At 39.2% G+C, this 19,716-nt stretch overlaps 2 protein-coding genes across 2 annotated transcripts; both read right to left on the bottom strand.

The window, feature by feature from the left end:
• Window positions 1–280: 280 nt before the first annotated feature.
• Window positions 281–6,218, bottom strand: tomm40l (translocase of outer mitochondrial membrane 40 homolog, like). Its single transcript, XM_034125333.1, has 10 exons — window positions 6,160–6,218; window positions 4,425–4,636; window positions 4,199–4,266; window positions 3,606–3,698; window positions 3,427–3,528; window positions 3,046–3,151; window positions 2,058–2,180; window positions 1,872–1,948; window positions 1,521–1,623; window positions 281–970 (listed from the first exon to the last, which is right to left on the bottom strand). Exons 2-10 carry the CDS (start codon window positions 4,633–4,635, stop codon window positions 831–833), a joined length of 1,023 nt encoding a protein of 340 aa, XP_033981224.1. The 5' UTR covers window position 4,636; window positions 6,160–6,218; the 3' UTR covers window positions 281–830.
• A 1,282-nt stretch (window positions 6,219–7,500) lies between these two features.
• Window positions 7,501–19,454, bottom strand: LOC117477836 (probable ATP-dependent RNA helicase ddx6). Its single transcript, XM_034124609.1, has 13 exons — window positions 19,283–19,454; window positions 16,277–17,344; window positions 16,090–16,194; window positions 15,586–15,715; window positions 15,015–15,161; window positions 14,574–14,668; window positions 14,290–14,412; window positions 13,797–13,925; window positions 13,472–13,588; window positions 13,090–13,153; window positions 12,899–13,000; window positions 11,395–11,615; window positions 7,501–11,315 (listed from the first exon to the last, which is right to left on the bottom strand). Exons 2-12 carry the CDS (start codon window positions 16,517–16,519, stop codon window positions 11,401–11,403), a joined length of 1,470 nt encoding a protein of 489 aa, XP_033980500.1. The 5' UTR covers window positions 16,520–17,344; window positions 19,283–19,454; the 3' UTR covers window positions 7,501–11,315; window positions 11,395–11,400.
• Window positions 19,455–19,716: the final 262 nt, after the last annotated feature.

Genomic DNA, 19,716 nt, shown 5'->3' with positions numbered 1-19,716 from the left:
GAAGATATTTATTTTCAATTCTTTTTTTCTTCACTCACATCTGCGACCCACTTGAAACGGGTCCGCGACCCACTTTTGGGACGCGACCCACCAGTTGAGAACCACTGGTCTAGATGAAGTCTAGTAGATTTGAATTCAAGGATATTTCTAATCTTGGATTAAATGAAAAATTTTCCCAAATGTAACGAATAAAATGTAAACTTAAGTGAGCAGTCTTTATAGAACTCATAAACTCACACTCCAACACAGTCGAGTTTGATTGAAGGAAACAAGACAAAGCTTTTCTGTAAGAAATGGTATTTATCAGTTTCCAAGAGGTATATACAGGTCATATATACGGTTCCATATGTAAGTAACATAAAAAAGGCAAAACAAGTGATGGATTTTGAACGTGACATGCAGTACCGCCCCCTCCTGTTGGCTGCTAAACTTATAAATCACCTTTTAACAAACACAACGATTTCATTCACCGCACGCCAAGACAGACTAACAGTAAAAAAACAGGAATAAAATTCAAGACTAGAGTGACAGGCACTGAACTCAGGGACAAAAACGAAGAGCTCTGTGATGTCTCTCCATGTGACAACATCTCTACAGTCTATTGGTTTATGTCCGGAGTCCACAGTCGAAATATTCCTGACCAATCACATTATTTGTTTCACTTCTGATCATTATTCAATCGTACAGTTTTAAATGCATTAGATTTAAATTATTACCTTCTGTTCACCATGTGATGAAACTTAGAGCATGATAGTGTCAGGATGGAGAGACAGATGAAAGATGGACACGGTGGTGCTGCTGTCCGCTCTGAGTCTGTCGGTGGGCGGAGTCTAACCGATGGTGACCCCGAAGCCGCACTGAAACTTGTTCTTGCGGTGGTTGAGGAAGGTGCAGAGGACCAGAGAGAGGGGCAGGGGGAGCAGCTTCTTTTCTAACGTGGCCCCCACCACCCAGTTACTGTCTAATGAGCCTGGAGGAGGGAGGGGACGCATCATTAGAATGAGAGTCATTCCATCAGATATGAGAACAAGGACTGCAAGAGTTGGAAATAATTACTTGTGATTATTTTTTACTTGAATTGCAATTGTGATATTATTCATGTGTGATTGATCATTTGTGCATCATAGCTCTTTATCATCAAGTCATTTGTTTTTAAAGAATCTGTACCAAACATACATGTCTTTAGAATACTAAAAGCCGGGATATCTCTGCAGATCCATAATACTTCATTTAAAATGATATTTAACTTATATTTAGGTTTAAACTAATATTTTTCTCCCTGCGAATTACATTTTTATTATGATTTAATTCATGTTGAGCTACCCAACAGTGTATTGAATAAAGAAAATAAGCCTCCCCTATACAATATATAATACAAATCAATTATAATCACATAATATAAACTTTCTTTTTTTTTTTTTTTTTTTTTTTTTTTTTTTAACTTGGCCATTCTGCAAAAGAGCACTTTCACTTTTGGTACTAAAAGTATTTTTTGATGCAGATACTTTGTTTTTTCTTACCTTTAAACAGTAAATTGGCTTTAGGCACATCTAGCTGGTAGCCGAACGACACGCTGGTGTCCTGCATGCGGGTGCTGGCCTCCAACTCCACGCCCAGCTGCAACTGTAGAAGAGAAGATGGTTAGAGGACGATGAATAAGGATTTATAAAAACATCCTTCAGCACAGCAAGAAAAAAAACTGTCAAGTAAATAAAGAAAACGAAGACTAACAAAAACACATAGGAGGCCAGTTACGCATTTTCATTTAATTATCATAGATGTTGGCTTTACAGCCCAGGACAATATGTATTTTTTTCACAAATTGCTTGCATTTTATACATGCCGAGACTGTAATACAGGAGAGAAAGTACCTGCTCGTTGGCTCTGTGATAGTATGAAGCGTGAGCCCCTGCTGAGCCCACGGTCAATGTGGCGATGTAGTTACTTCCTGTACAGAGGGGGACAAGCCAGCGCTGGTTTAACCACATGAAAAACTACATTATGGAAGTGTAGGCCAACTTCATTTGATTCTAATTTTGAACAGTAAGCAGCCTCACCTGTGTATCTGCCCACTAAAGACATGACTGAGCCCTCCTCCCCCGGCCTGCTGTGGTACACCAGCTCCCCCCCCAGAGCCAGGGCTGGTGTGATGGACTGGAGGTAGTGCGCTATAAGAATCCCTGTGGAGGAACAAGAGGGGGGCAGCGGCAGATTTCGGGCAAATGAGAAGTCTACTTTCAATAACCTGAAAACAATCCTCAACCATTTAAGGGTAGAAATAAATGAAGTCCTTGGATGAAAAATGGTGACTGAAATGTGATACAGCAGATCACTTTGGAGAGTACATACAACAAACACATACTTCCATAATTACTGACATGGGCTGTTCAATTAAAAGTTTAACACCACCTTCATCTATCCAAGGAATAGTGAGGTCAGATTTATCCAGGGGGAGATCCCTTATGCAACACCATTAGGAAAGCAAAAGGTTGCCTCATTCATACCATAATTAGACTTTCATATTATACATTTAAGCTTTTTTTAAGTAAAAATGAATCCTTTAATCGCAACTATGTAGTGGAAGCAGGAGGTCCACATGTCCAGTGGGCTGGAGAACTCGTGAACTGATTGAATTCCAATTCAAAGGTTTAATTCATTATTGATTCGATTGTAGATAGTTCAGTTAATATTCAAGTATTGCTTACATATGAAACATATACTCAGAGATCTTATGCTGTAAATTGTACAAGGAACCCTATAACCCGGGGCATTATTAGAATAGTAATGTTCCAAATAGGAATTGAGTCCAAAGCAGTTGCATTCATGTTACACTACATTGCACCTATGTATATCTTCAGTGAAACCAACTGCCATGGGAAACCTGCCAATGCCGCATTTTAGTGCAGTCCACTTGAGTTATACAAAATAACAGCAGCATGCATGGAAAAAGTTGTAATTTGATATTACCTACCAAATGTTGTTGGGAAAAAAATTAAATAATATTTATATCAATAAAATAAATACATGAAATGACTGAAGACCTACCAGAGCCAACGAGGACATCAGGGTTTCCAAGTGTGATGGTCGCAGTGTAGTCTTCTCCTTTAATCTCTGCATCTCCCTGCCAGTTCACAAACTTGTTTAGCTGCGTCTGAGAAAGAGAGGGAGAACAATAACTATTCTGAAACATTGTAATTCTAACACTCTTTATGAACTGTTTGAAACTTCACTTTTCTCTCTGTTGGACAAGCTTTGAGTCAACCGTAACCCTTTTTTTGTTGTAAAATATCCCTTTGGTAGAGTTTAATACCTGTAACTTATTTACTAAGGTATGAGAAACTGTAAAAAAACTAAAATTGGGAATGCATATTTTATTGATCTAGCTCCAGCTCTAGCTACTATTTTTTTAAATTCTAATAGCTTTACCTGGAAGGCCAGTTTGGATCGTATTCTGCTGGCGACCTGGTGGATGATCTGAGCATTAAGACTGCCGCTGTTGTCCATGTCTCCCACCATGACTGGAAAAAACTGAACAGAAAGAGCCCGTGTATTACTGTTCATGAAAACACAAACACCTTTCATCCAGAAGCTTTACTGCAGCGTACCTCTCCTGGACCCATCTGCTTTGTCCCTACGTATGTGGATCCAAACCTGTAGGTGGAGTCTCCGGTGGTGCTCAGCAGCACCGTGTGATTCACCTGGAACACAGGGAGAAGGACACAATTAAAAAAGATCCTTGACACATTTAAAGCGCACGGTCATTAGTCAGTTTGAAATGCTTGGATACACATTCACATTCTGTAAGAGACAAGAGCTTGTCAGAGATACTCATGTTTCATTTTGTTCGTATTGTTAGTCAAACAGGTAAGGCTTTATGATTTAAATGATGCGGGAAAACAGTCATCTTAATTAAAATAATTCATTTAAAATTGATGAAATGTTATTTATCCACCACAATAAAAATGTGCCTAAATTGTAACATTTAAAATGGGAAATTGTTAAAGTAAATTCCAGAGATTCCCAAAAATATACATATATAAATAATAACTGATTCTTAATGCATTATGTAAAGCATACAGGGCAAAAAGTAAAAAAACATGTAATGTATTTATATTAAAAAGGTAAAAAAATAAATGCAAAAATAAATAAATTATCGTATCCGATTAAAAATTCTGATGTAAAAGGAAACTTAAGTGACCTGGAAGTGGTTGCTAAGGCCTTTGTTGACAACTAGCCGGACGCCCTCCATCTGCATCGGGAACACCTCTGAGAGGAAAAACATGAAGATACAGAAAGACACATCGGTTAGCAAAATCAGGAAGTGTAGGTATGGAATTATAAAATACTTAAGTGTATAATTATCAGAAGCAGGACTCTGCCTTCTAAAGCCTCGACTCAAATCACTCTCCACACCCTTTAGTTACCTTTGCACTTGCGATGACACTCATCGAACGCCCCCGGGTTGGACAGAGAGTTCTCGGCCTCCTGCTCTGAGGCTGCCCCATCGGGGGGTATGACCGAGGAGACTGGAGGCATCCCAAAGCCTGGGGGCACCGTCAACCCGGGGGCAGCGGCCACACCGCCTGAGGCAGGGGGCGGAGGGTTGGGGGAGCTGGCAGCCAAAACACTGCCCATTCTGTCAGAGAGGAAATAGATACAGAGGGTGAGTGTTAGCATGTACATCCTCACAGGAGAGGACATTAAAGCAACCAATTCATAAGATTGGGCACTTGTGGCTGCCACACTTTACTTCATCAACAATAGCAACGTTATTAATGCAGGCAGGTTTTAGTTTAATAAAAGTAATTTAAAAAAGCAACATTTTAATATTAGGGGACTACCAACAGATTGATACCCCAGTATGAGTCCAGCAAGCTAAACATATTCTGGATCCTACATCTCACATAATGAAACACAGAAGTGTCTTGCGTTTGACCTTCTTTCGAATACCAAATGTACAATTTGTAATGCAGGCCTTGATTGAAAATGATTTAGTCTGAAGTAAAGGGTTCACTTCCTGATAAGATAAGCCCTAACTTGATTTATCCTGAATGGAAATGTTGGGAAACGTATGCTAGGTTGTTCATATCTCAAGTGTAATCTTGGTGAGTTACATATGTATGAGAAGCACAAGCACTTAACATCTCAAGGCAGTTATTCGATTGAATAGTTTGTAATGTCAGGGTTGTTCATATTTTTTATTAGCTTAAATAAAATGAGTAAAGAATAAAAAAGCAAATTAATCTGCAAGAACTGCAAAGAGATTCATATTCTTTGAATACAAACAATGCATTTTTCAGAAGAAATATTAAGAGAGGGTAGATATGATCAACAAAATATCTTGACAATTTACTTTGTTGTTTTGCATGTCGGCAGGATGAAATACATCTTATATTTTGTCTCTGATTAATGATTTTCTTTTATTATTTTCTGCAAATAATGATTAGTCGTCCACAACTCCAACACATTTGGACCAATGTGATAAGGCAGAGAGTACTTATGAAGTATTATTGAGGAAATAGACGAAATGCCTCATTATTATTCTTATGGTTGTCATGAAAACAAGTTTTCCAGACAGGTGCTTATGTCAACAAGAAAACCATAAGGACATCATCAGGATCATTTCCTCAACAGTCGAAATATTCCCCAGAAGCAAAAGAAGACATTTGACATAGTGTGTCCTAAGCTTCAGGTTTAACTCATGATGTGAGTCAAACCTGACATGATGAGGACACTGATCTTACTGTGTGTAATGGGGGGAATACCCCTTTAACCTTTCACACAGATCATTAATATTAAATTGTAGCAGCAGCAGGTAAGTACAACCAGCTGATAATAAGGAACAATAGCGTTATATGATTTACATCAATAAGAAAGTATTGACAGCTCAATGCTTTTTTAATTAAATGTAGCTAATGCTTTGAATGAAACCTGCCTCACCTACAAACCAGTATGAAAAAGTTAGCTAAGCTTGCTAGCTAGCTAGCTAGCTTTCAACCAGCAGCTGACAGCCTTAATACAAACAGGTTGCCGCAGGTAAATGTCAACACAGACCACTTTGCATGATTAACATTTCCGAAAAAAAGCACCTAATATTTTCATATGTTTCCAGTAAAACCTCTTGTTTTATAAAACATAAAGCTAACGATAGCTACTCACGTTGTGATTTCCAGAGGACGATGCAGCCGGAAGTTGAAACCGGTGGTACCAAAGAAGAAGAAGCGTGTGACACTCCGGCCCGCCTATCGATACATTACGATTGGATGACGGGCCATGACCCTGAACAATGATTGGGTGACACCCCTGTCATTCAATGAATGTGTCTGCTGGTAAGAGGGCGTGGTTTAACGTCATGTTACGCTCAAGCGCTATTGGCTCATTGCAGAGCAGTCAGTTGCAGAGGGGCGGGGTGTTTATTTCGGAGGGCACTAATTGGTGGAGAGCTGCAGACACCAGAGCGGATTTGGTCAAATGTTATGAGGGATTCCCCTCAAGGTCAAATGGCAGCTCAAGGGTCTTTCACAATGTTTTAAAATGTGTGTATTCGGTAGCCGACACACTCAATAACGCCTGTCCCCTTATCACGACACTACACACAGTAGCCGGGTTCAGTCTAATTAGGGAGCAGTGTGCACCTGTGTGTAAGGTGAAAGTATTACTAGGAGCTGATGGCCAATAACCGTCAACTGCCAATTAATGGCATAATATGCATAGACTGTATATATAAATAATAATGTGATATGTGATGTTATATGTCATATAATGATAATATGTGATCGATGTGTCAATTATTTTATGTTTAAGGAAAGGTTTTTTAGATTACATTTTGACAAAAGGCCACTTTAAAGTCACTTACATGACTTGGTTGGACTGATATATTTATAATACTTTGATGTAAATGTTACATTTTTACTTCTCTACTATAGTAGTATTATCACCTTTATTATATATTATACTGCATTATGTTAAATTATAAACATACTTTGATATATTGTACAATAATCCTCTTATACCATCTTGCCTCATCTTTCACTTATGTCTCGATTATGCTTTATTTCTACAGAACTATGGGTGCATAATTATTCCGCTGTTTACATATCTATTCAACTCGCCCTTATTAATCATACCGTGTCACCTACCTTGTAACTTTGTCTATATTTGCTATTTTAAAGTTTTGCATTCTTTGAAGTTTCACTTTTTTGCTAGTATATACACCTCATATGATCTTAAATTGTATTTCTAGTTCTCTATCTGTAATGACCTCTGTCCCTGTGCGGCTGCAACACCTGCATTTCCCCCTGGGGCTCAATAAAGGCTTATCTTATATGCATTTAGTTTTTCACAGAATTACAAAATCTAATCAAAAATGCTATCCATTCCAAACAAACCACTAAGAATGAGTGAGTGGTGTAAATATGCTACAACAGATAGAAATACTGGTTATAATTCTTTAAATCTGGTCATATCAATCAACAATGTAATAAAACAGAACACAAGGCATTGTCAATTTCAGTTCAATTTATTGAATTTATAACCCCTGCATGTTTTTCCATGTTACAACAGTAGAGGACAGAGTGCTCAGCAGGAGTTGTTGGAATACCTCGTGCCTCTGCAATGCAGTTCGTAAGTCGAAAAAAAAAAAAAAAGTAAGAATTACATTTTTCTGGCACCACTCGAGTTGAATTCTAAATGGTATGAAAAGGAAATGATTGGGGAGTGAGGGAGGAAAATACATAGATTTCCAAAACACTGGTTTTAGGTTATTACAATCCAAGTCAAAAAATTACATGACAATGTGGTTTAAAATTGTTTTGGGGAAAGTAGGGCCACAAAGTACCAATAAGTAAAGAAAAGACTGAAGTCACATGAAAAATATGAACCAACATTTTTGGATTACCAATCCTTATTATCTGTGTTGTAGAGAAAACACTGCAATTGCAACTCTATCCTCCACTACATTAAAACAAAAGAAAACATAATTTAAGAGCAAATTTAGAGTCCGTCTTCTATCCATGTTGCAGGGGAAATCCTACTGTGACTCAGCATACTACATCAATTCTGCTGAGCTCAGTGTTTCGTTTGGCAGGAAAGGCCAGAAGCGTGGGCGAGTCGACATTAGTGCAGCAAATTAACCCATCCAATTCAGTTGAGCTTTGCACAGTAGAAATATTAGAGGCAGTCCAATCGTTAATACTTGTTTTAAGTCAATTAGTACACTTTTCTCCCCCTCCCAACCAATTTAGAATTTGCAGAATCCCAAAACTGCCAGTTTGAATCCAAATAGTCACCCTTTTAAATGTTTTTCTTCCAAATAAGTTTGACAAATATCCCTCCCCCCCGTGTCCGCACTCCTGACACACACACACAAAGATGTCTCGATAACACCAGATGACAAAATCAACAATCAGAATTGATCATATCCTCCTTTGTGACTTCGGTTGAAGACTCCTAGAGACTTAGATTTGAGTTTAATGTCTCCATTTATCAGTATTGTGTATGGAAAAAAAAAAGTTGTAATAACGGGGAATTTTTTTACTTTACGGTTGAGGTAAAAGTCTGGGATGACGTCTAATGTCGAGTCTAAAATGTAGCCAATGTTGAGTTTATGACAAGATCAGGGAGGTAAAATGATCTCTTTGGAAAAATTGCCCAAATATTCCCACCAAGTAACAAAAGGATCCCCTATTACTGTATGTGTAATCTCTGATGTTATATTAGTCACAAAGGAGATCATGGAATGACTGTCAGGGATGTGATAAGAGACATAAAACTTTTTAAATAACAAGTGACATTTGCCCTTAGAAATGAGAATTATGTCCACAAATTGAGCTCCTGGGATGAAGAAAGATGGAAAAGGTGAAACAATAAATCACATCCCTGACAACTGTAAACAGACATACTGATATTTAAGTCATCGCCAACAGAAACAAGACGAGTCTGCACATGAAAACAGAAAAAAAAGACATGGTTATGTTTACATGCAGCCTCAATGTTATTATAATTCTAAATGATCCACACAATTAACCAAGTTGGCTCCAATGTCTTTGAAACTGTCATATTTTCTGGTTTAGTTGAAGCTGCATGTAAACTTAACGATTCTTTAACAAAATCAGCTTCTCTCTCTCTCTCAAAAGACAAACATTTTTTAACAGTCGCATGTATCTCACACACACACACACCTCAACTCATTCAAAAACACATCTTTCATACACACACATTCTCCTTTTTTGGTTTGCTTCAAAGTAAATCCCAACTTTCTATTTCAAAGAAGAAAAGAAACCTCCTCGTTCATGAAGCAAAGTATTTTCTTATTTTTTTTGTAGAATTGTAAACGACTAGTGTAAACAATGAATCATTTACAATTGTGTTTCCTCAAAATGATTCATGACACCTCGTATAAAGATTGCCCAAGAACGAAACGAGGTGCTGGAAATATGTGGTGGCGCTTCGATCCGTCACACAAACATGGAACAGGTTCAAGAAGATCTTAGCGCTGCCACGATTTCCAGAAACCCCCTCCTGTTTAACTCAACGCTCTCTCTGGAACTTAAAACATGGAGAAAACAAGGGATTGTGAAGGAAATCAACTTGAAATCAAAGCTTTTGTCTTTGCTTTAAGTACCAGAGAGAAGATGCCCAGAGAGCATCTGATAAAACACTTGGCTTTTGCAAACCCACCAAAAAAAAAAAAACCTCCAGTTACCCAAGGAAGCCTCACAGCTCCTTGCCCCCATTTTAAAAACACCTTTAAGCAACATCAAAAAATAAATCTTAAAAGCAAAAATACTTTCTTTTTTATGTCTATTTTCTCATCATTTGTGACGCTCTGTTAGGGGAGGGGAACAAAACCAAAAAAATAAGGAGGTCACAGCTGCCTGTTCAGAGATGCTACAATTTTGCTTTCAAACACAGAGCCCACCCCTCACATCTTTAGAATAATTATCAAACATATCTGTGCTGAAAAAAAAAAGATATTGCTGCCGCTTCAGAAAGAAAACTGATTTTCAGTTCAATTGAAGGACAATGTTGTCCCTTTAAAGACTTTATGACAACGTCTCATAATCCAGTATTCAAGCTCATACAGCCAGAAGAGGAGTTTCTAATGCAACAGCAGCAACTAAACACTGGGAAATATGCTGGTGAGCTTGGCATTGGGATAGAGTATTCACATAAACATTCACCAACTTCAATTTGATCATGATGGGGCTTTAAAAAAAAAAATTAGGATTTGCAAAAATGCTCCTTGTTTTTCCACAAAATCTTAATTAATCTGAAGCAGTCGGGAAAAATTAACACTTGTTTTGCACAAAACTCCATAAAAAAAAATGTATTCCTTGGACCCGTTGTTACTGAAATGTGTATCCGCTTATTATCGTCAAATGTTTCCATCAAAGCTGCTGAGAAGCCGCCTCTGACGCTCCTGTGCTGTAGCAGCGTGCAGGAGGAGGACAGTTTGTCATCAACAGCTTCCCTGGCCAATGGGTTTACAGTATTCACCAGCCTAATAGGATGTTATTTCGTATTTATATAGAACAGCCATAATGTCACAGCATGAGGCTGCTATTAATCCCCCGTGCTGCTGAGCGGCTAACATCCATGAATTAGTATGGGGCCTTGTGTTTGTACCCATCTAAACTCTGTATTATTCATAGGGAAAGGGAAAAACATTCACGCAGTATTTAAATAAAGCTGCCCTTTTTTTTTTTATTGCAACGTTCACATGAAAAATAAACGTTCATTCAGGATGTTTTTTTACGCAGATTGTTTGTTTGTGTTGTCTTTTCCCTTGCATAATGGATGTTTTTTAATTAACTGGGGTTTAGGTTAAATTCATCGTAGTTGTGCTCGTACTCTGCTGCACAGTGACAGGAGACAGCAGGCTATGAATGGATGAGTGCACATGGGAGTATAAGTAAGGCACTTGAGTGACGACAACAGTGTGAGTGGACAGGACGATGGCCGCTGGAAGTGCACCGCTTCAACGTTAAAGAGGCTGCCATAATGGAAAGCGTCTCCAGGAGCGACGGCTTCTGAACAGCTTTGATGCTCATTTGCGCTGCTGTGTCACTGAGATACTAGTAAACACACTAGGCTCATACGCAGGATGCATGGTCCATGAGTTTGGTGCAAAACAATATTGCTTCTGAATTCATAAAAAAAAAAATGATAAGAATGAAGCTTTTTTGGAGAAAAAGATAATGAAATGCTTAAAAATAAAAAAACACCCTTTCATCCATTTGACAGGCTTTGAAAACAAGAGAAACTGAAGAGTTGCCTGAAGCTCGCGTGTTGTCTGTGCTAAAGCCCGGCGTGTCCTGCAGGGGAGATCAAACGCAGGTTAGAAAGACGTGTCGGACATTTTGAATCTAGTGAAAGTCTTACAAATCATCTCACCTGTTATTATTTGCCGTCCTGTTGGCGTCCTGGTTTCTCCTCGATCTCCTCCACGTCGCAGTCTCCTCCGGAAGTGTGGAACTCGGCCACGTAGAGGCTCTTGTCGATGCTGCTGGGGATGGGCTTGATGTCGGTCACCAACTGGTCCTCGATGGACTTCAGGTTGAAGCGGTCCTCTGATGTGATCAGGTTGATGGCCAGGCCCAGGTGACCGAACCTCCCTGAGAGGGACAGGGTGTGTTTAATGGAAAAAAGTCTTTCAACAACAATATTTGGGATCCATGATTGATCAGCCAACAGCTCAGTCTCGTAATATCCAATCTTTTGGCGGTCAATTTAACAAACGTCAGGTATTATGGTTTAACATCAAGAAAACAAAAGGTACCGTCACAGCCACAGCCACAGCCACAGCCACACACACACACACACACACAACAGCATACAGTGACAGAGTATAGCCAAAGACACACATCCTGACTGCCGTGTCTGATATTGCGACATGTACGTTTCTTGAAATACAGATTATCAAACTAATCATCGACACGGGGCAAGACTTATACTGTTGCTATGCCGTTACACTTTATTTCCAGTCCTCTCTGTGGGGTGGGAGCATTCTGAGGTGTAGACTAGGGATGCTCCGATCGATCGGCCGATATTCACTCTCTGCCGATCGATCGGTGCTCTCTATAAATGCCGATCGGGAGAGCCGATCACATGGCTTCACCAGTCTGGCAGTATTTTAAGGTGTCCGAAAATGACAATAAAATAGCGATATGCAACGTGTGTGAAGCTCCACGCGTTGTGACGGACCGGTGAGCGGAGCAAAACACACACTAAGAGTTAGACCTAACACACTTAGCTATTTTATCTACCTCTGGAACTAGCTAAACTAGTTATAAATATATTTATTCTTCACTGCCGGGTCACTCATTACTGGATCAGTGAGCTGCATGAGATACTGACAGGCTGTCAGGAGAGAGAGAGAGGGGGAGAGAGAGTGCTTCCGCTAATTTCAAGTTAATGTAAACTTGAATAATGTACTTCATTTCAATGTAATAATTATGTTGGTTGTTGTTTGTGGAAGCGCCAGTGATTGAGCCCCATTAACTGAGTTTTAGACATCACTTTAAATGGAAGATCCCCATAGGCCCCGCCCACTTGATCGGTATCGGCCGATACTGATTCCGGCGATCGTCCCCAAAGATCGGAGCATCCCTAGTGTAGACCGAGCCAACTCTTATAACTCTGGCAAACCAGTATGTTGGTATGGATGCCAAGAAGTGTTCAGAGTCAACACTGCAGTTAGATCGAGACCAACAGAGACAGGTTTTACTGTAAGTGTTTGCTCTAATTGAGAGTCAAGTGTGAGCCAAGAATTCAGATCCTGTGTCTTGTAAGGTTGCTCAAAGATTACCATAGTAAAAGTAAACGGGTTCTTGCAAATGAGACGGTGAAGTGTAATCATAATGAAGCAGAACACAGCATTGAGGCGTAGGAAGCATACCTGATCTTCCAATGCGATGGAGGTACGTCTCAGCGTTCTTGGGGAAGTCGAAGTTGATGACCACATTGACAGCCTGGATGTCAATGCCCCTGGTGAACAGATCTGTCGGAAGAAGTTGGATTAGTCATTTCTCTTCCTGGTTTAACATGAATGGCTTTCTTTAAATGCATCATTTAACATAAGAAACTCACCAGTGCAGACCAGGTTTCTGCACAGTCCATTTCTGAAGTCGTGGAACACACGGTTTCTGTATTCCTGAAAATATACAAGAGATGAAAACGCTGCTAAAGAGGCTAGGAAGAAAGACACAACAAAAAACATTTAGAGACGCAGAGTCAATTTCAAGCACTTTCCAGGTACCTAATAGACAAATGTCCAGATTGCTGAAGCCTTTAACACCACATCTAACCTGTTACTAGAATTACATACTGCAATCAATGTATATTTTCTATCTTACCAGTTTTATTTTTTGTTTTGTTATTGATCATGGTTATTTAATGCTTTCTAATGATCAGTTTTTTGAAGGGCGACTGAGTAGAAGTAGTAGTTCTCCACAGAGCACCTCTTCCTCACCTGCATCATCTTGGCATGGATGTAGAAGCAGGAGTATCCCAGCTGAGTGATCTTCTTGGCCAACAGCTCCACCCTCTGAGTGGAGTTACAGAAGATGATCGACTGGTTGATCTGAAGCTGTGAGGTGGAGAAACAAAATCTACTGTTATGGATCCCTTCATCTACCATAATCAAAGACTGAACAATAAAAAGTAAAAATCTTCTGTTCTGTGTTTCCGTTTGTTTATGATGAAGTGTAAGACAAAAGGTTAGAACATCTTCTGCAGCATTTCAGAATGAGATGAAGTGCCTTAGTGACTGCGAGGCTTGGACAGCGAGTAGTTACCCTGGAGAACAGCGTGTTGAGACAGTGGACTTTCTGCCTCTCCGTGACGTAGGCGTAGTACTGAGTGATGCCCTTCAGAGTCAGCTCCTCCATCAGGTTTATCTCGTAGGGTTTCTGAAGGTGCTTGGACTACAGCAAGGACAATAAACAGATTAGAATGTGCATTTAAAGGCGGTAGAATTATCACAAATTACAAGAATGACCGAACTTCCCTCAAATAAGTAATAAAATGTGTTGCTTGATGAGTTTGTTTTGTTTCTCTTGCACTGTAGTGGCTTACTAAGCATTTAGATATGTTGTTTCATAATCACAACAATCTAACCCTGTGCCTGTTGGCTGCTTTAGACAAAGACAGTCCCTGAAATGCATGGAGCAGACGAACAGATCTGGGCACGGCGTGACAACAGCTTGGTCTGCAGTGAGAGCCGAGCGGTGCCATGTGGCCTGCAGCCAGGGAGCCACTGAGGGCTGCAGCGATCAGCCCAGGACTCACCATGAACTTCTGCACGCTGATGGGGAAGGTTGCAGAGTAGAGCAGGATCTGCCTGTGCTTGGCCAGGAAGCTGATGATATCCTCAATGAGCACCACAAAATCCTGAGACAGCAGCTTATCCGCCTGAGAGGAAGCACAGACACGTTAACAGGCAGGCTTTTCTCCTGGCTTTCATAAACATGGAATGAAAGATGTGTTAAAATAAATTGTATAGAAATGAAATGCTTTTGACAATATATACTACCAATAAAGAGCATTTTTCTTAGTTGTTTAGTCATGTTTACCTCATCCATCACCATCATCTGGACTCTATCCACTTTTGCAACTCCTTTCTTTATCAAGTCCAGGATCCTACCAGGCGTGGCAATGACCACATGCACTGAGGTGGGTAACGGGAGAGCAAGGTGTAACAACATTAGTATATGATCCTTCTTTTTTGTGTCCATTGTCGGTACCTTAACATTTTTACTAAATCAGACCTTATTGATCCCAATTTGGTTAATTGTTTTGTTGCATCAGCATGTAAACAAGGCATTGGAAATGAATTAAACCAAATAAGCTTTTTCTAAATGAATCAGAAAAATATAACTTTAAAAAGGCTTAGTTAATATGTGGGTTGAATTGACTAATTGTTGATATTTGTCCGCACACTGAGTGTATAGTGTGCATAAGACCTTTTTGGAAGTACCATTAGTATGTCAGTGAGATTCACTGTAGCTTCTTACCGGTCTCATCCAGACGCATGATGTCATCTCGCAGGTTGGTGCCCCCTGTGGTTGCCATGACTTTGACCCCCCCCAGGTGCTTGCTGATCTGGATGGAGATCTGGCTCACCTGCAGTGCCAGCTCCCGGGTGGGCACCATGACAAGTGCTGAGGCAGGGAAATGTACAGGTTACTATAGCTATAATGACGGACATGTCTTTTTTTCTTTTTTACATTTGAAGCTTCTATTGAGGTTTTTGAATAAAGCTTTGAATATCCTTCGTCCAATGAATGTTATGATGTCATCTCCTTACAAAATCAGCCATTTGAAAAAAAAAGGACAAATCAGATTAAATGTGTCTTTTTTTAATTTTGGTTGTTTTTAAAAAGGCTTTACACCAATAAATAGGCATTCAAGCAGAGTATTTTGTTTGCTTAAACTAATAATACTGGTTTAGCTAAATGTGTATCTGCTAACAGCTGCAAAAGCTAAAATGTTGATTTGAGATTTTAATAGCAATTTTATCAATTTGACTTCGGTAGGCCATTGTTAAGTGAATTGAGCACGATGAAAATACAGGCAGTGCCTCACCCTGTATGTAGTCCTTCTTCAGGTCTATTCTCTCCAGCATTGGGATGAGATAGGCTCCACTTTTTCCCGTTCCATTCTTAGCCCGAGCCAGAATATCCCGTCCAGACAGGGCGATGGGAATGCTCTCCTCCTGCAAGGAAACAAAAAGATTATCTTTGTTTGTGAGTATACTGTGGCATCATACTTCAATCATAATGCTGCAACAATTCTCTAATCTATAGAAACTGTTTTACTCCAACACTGACATTTAGTTGCATTATCTGACAAGAATTCAGGATTAAAATAATGAGCCAGTTTTACATGTTTGACTATGAAAGGTTTGTGTATTTTATTCTAATGAGCATTAAACCACAACACACATGTACTGAGTTGTAACGACCCTAAATAACAAATTAATGACATTTAAAAAGCTATTTTCTGTAATGGCTGTTCAGGCATGATGATGACATTAGTTTCATCCGGTTAGAAATTATAATTTGCCGAAAGAAATAAAAGAAGCCATACCTGGATAGGGGAAGGTTTCTCCCAACCCATCTCAAAGATACCCATCAGGAGTTCTCTTTTGAGACAGTAATCTTCAAACTCATTCCCCTTAGTAGACGTCACATCCTGCAGTAGACACAGGAGGGTTAGGAACACAGTAGAGAGCTAAGAAACAGTAGGAAAGAAGAGAAGGGATAGTTTGACTCACAGAGGTTCTGACTCTGTCGTCTCTGGGAGGGAGCTTTAGGCTCTTCTTCCAGTCGTCTCCGAACTTGATGCCTCCTCCGTCCTGAGCGGCACCGCCCACTGTCTGGGGTGCAGCCGGAGCCTTTCCTTGAGTTGTGGGTGCTGGCTGGACTGGAGCTGGTTTGGTCTGTCCTCTGAGCTGCCCGTTCTGCTTGTTCAGTCCCATGAGGACGGGGCCAGAGTTTTCTGTTCTGGCTGTTGCCATTATTCCTGTTTTCCTTGTTTTTTTTTCTTCTTCAAAGTATTAGATGTTTGCCTCTTAGGTTTTTCTTTTTAAAAATTCTCTTCAAAAGTAAAAAAGTTTAATAAAGCATTAACAAACAATATTCTCTATTCTTTTTGAGTCCAACAGAAGTCAATTTGTAGTATTTACATATACACATGTACGTGCAGTTCGGTCCCCTTCAACAACAGAGTGACTGACGTACAAGAACAACAACAAAAAAACACGTTTTTACACAAGAGCTCTTCAAAATGAAGAGAAATTTGCACTCATTTGCATGAATATACTTGCCCACAAATAGAAAAATTATATGTGAACAAGTATCAAAGCGGTTCAAGTCCTGAATTAGAACAACTAAGGCAATCTGAACTTGGGGAACAGCCTCTTCAAAATAATCTTAGTTCAATGCTTAATGCTTTTGTTTCAAATTGAACAAAACTTCCTCTTTGAGTCCAAAGAGTTGCTCAATATTCCCGTCCTTGAAAAAAAGGTTGTCCAACTTTGTACAAGTATTTCCCCAAAATCATAAGGTCTGTAATGATTTCCTTTTATTATTTCCACTGTGTGGATTACGTCGCTCGACTGTGTGAAAAAAACTGGATCCTGAATTCACAAATACAAGGGGGTTTCTAGTCCAAAGCCAAAAAGCTTTCCACCCCTTTTTAGTCCTCAGTGTGCGTTTCCTTTCTCCTCCAGGTGTTTGACCCTCTCTCGCCGGGCACCACAGGTCTTCAGGTCGGTGTGTGAGTGTGGCCGTGATTAACCCGCTGCCTCCTCAAAAGTCAGCCAACAACTCAATCTTGTAACCTAAAAAGAAGTTCCAACCAAAAGGTTTTAAAACAAACCATGAACAGCAAAGTAACTGACTCGGTCGTTGTTGCACACGGTTTAAGTACATTTTATATTCTGAAATACAATGACTGATATTTCAAAAAAAATTCAACTTCATTACAAATCAGAGGTATATCGTGTACTTTGACTCCACTACATTTATTTAATACCTTTAGTTACTTTGCAGATTCGGATTAATGATTTGAAATATAATCAAGTCTTAAAACTGTAGTTCCACCTGGAGTAAATCCACAAGCTACCCTGCAGTATACAAAGTCATTCAAACTAGCTGCACCTTTACCAGCTTTGAGAACACTTTCATGATCAATAATTATAAAACATATTATATATATTATTCTGAAATGGACCAATCTGCACAATGACTACTTTTACTTTTGGAACTTTAAGTATATTTTAATTAGATTTAGAATTTGGAGGATGAAACCCTCTTTAATGGTTCACACATAAGTGCAAACAGCATACAGTGACATTTGACCTCTGCATTTAACCCATCCTAGTATTAGGAGCCTAGTACTAGGATGGGTTAAATGCAGAGGTCAAATGTCACTGTATCCTAGTACTAGCAGCCTAGTGGGCCAATAAGTTTCTACTTTTACTTGAGTAACTTGCGCTCTCATAGTATTGGACAGCTATATCTCCAAAGTTAGAACAACAAAAAGCTTTAAACTGTGCTGCTTTTCTTTCCTGAAAAAAATAAGAACATTACAGTATTGGAATTTATGTCAATGTTAGCAAGAAAATAGCACCTGGTCAATGTGATTGCTTTACCAAGATTGTTATGTTTTAGCCGTTTTTATAAATTATTACTATTTTTGTACTGCATACTAACTGGATACTGTGCTCATAGTTGTGTGTGTGTGTCGGTAGTGTTTGTTTGTTTTTTGGTGTTGTTACAATGTTTGTGTTGCCTTTTTGACCACGTTACTATTGAACAAATATTTGTACCTTAATGAGACTTAAACCTGTTGACATTAAGGCCATATATCTGCCACTGTTCGTCTCCTAACTTATAAGGGCCCTTGCTATTGAAAAATAATAACAGACTTACAAGCATTGATAGGGACATATCAAGCAAATATTAAAAGAATAGTTGCAACTTTGATAAGAAACACTAGTTCTCTAGACTTCAGTGAAAGGCTAAATTAAGCTAATTGGCTAAATGGTTTGGTTTAAGATTGCACAGGTGAACCTGCCAGGTGGCAATTATCTTCCGAGGCCGATTAGCGATGCCCAAAATGCCCGGATTTTAAAGAAGACTGACCTACAATTAAGACTGTATGTCTGACTGAAGTGTATTTAATAATTACAGTCTTAAGCGATTGTCAAAAACTGTAAGTCGGGTCCAAAGACGTTCTGACTTTGAAGCTATTACTTGAAATAGCTTCAAACATGACCGCACATATACACGTCATGTTATTGTATATTTCCACACATTTATATGATAAAAGGTTTAACATGTATTACATTTAGAGTATGTCACCATATGCATTGCTTGGTAAGGGTTCGTTCGTCTTCCTATTAATACAATAATAATAATACTGCGTCTCAGGTAAACAACATTAGCACCGTAGGGCTAACGTCACCGATATGCGAAACTAGTGTTAGCTCCAAGCTAAATAAGCGCTAAGCCGTTTCAACAATTTCATTCAGATTGTCTACACACAATATGACAACAATCGTGTAAAGTTTCGCGACTATTACCAAACTCGTGGTTACCGTCTCGTCCTTTTAAATGTTGTCGTTAAAGCTATATGGCACAATAAGCAAGCTCTTTAGCATCCGGGCTATTATAGCACAAATAACTCCTCTCGCTAACGTTAGCTATGTGCTAGCGAGAACACAACAACGATGTTTTTAACACAATTTGAGGGTTGCATGTCGCAGAAAACCTACCTTAGTTTCTCTTTTATTTTACATAGGATACTCAGTGTGCGGTTGCTCAACCAATTTCTTTACAATTCGCTATAATAACTGATTTTTAGTTGAAATAAATCGTTTCTTTTGTGTTTCTTCTTCCTTTAAATCAACATGGTCGCCTTATTCTTCGTCTTCTCTTCCTCTGTGTCTCGCTTATATTTATTACATGTGACACTCCGCCACGCTGCTGCCACCTGCTGTCACACATGGTTACTGCTGAGACTATACAGTCTAATTAATACATTTCCAAATATATATATTTTTATGAAAATATTCTCTATTCGTGCTGAAAACGATGCCAGAATAATAAAAAAAAAGTAAAAGCACTGGAGAGATGGTTTACTTTTATTTGTTTACCTTTACTTTGCTTATTGTATTAGCAAGTGTTTACACCTGTGTGTGTGTGTGTG

Source organism: Trematomus bernacchii, unplaced genomic scaffold (assembly GCF_902827165.1).
Source record: "Trematomus bernacchii unplaced genomic scaffold, fTreBer1.1, whole genome shotgun sequence".
NCBI classification, from domain to species: Eukaryota; Metazoa; Chordata; class Actinopteri; order Perciformes; family Nototheniidae; genus Trematomus; species Trematomus bernacchii.
This window is presented reverse-complemented; position numbering and strand designations above follow the sequence as displayed.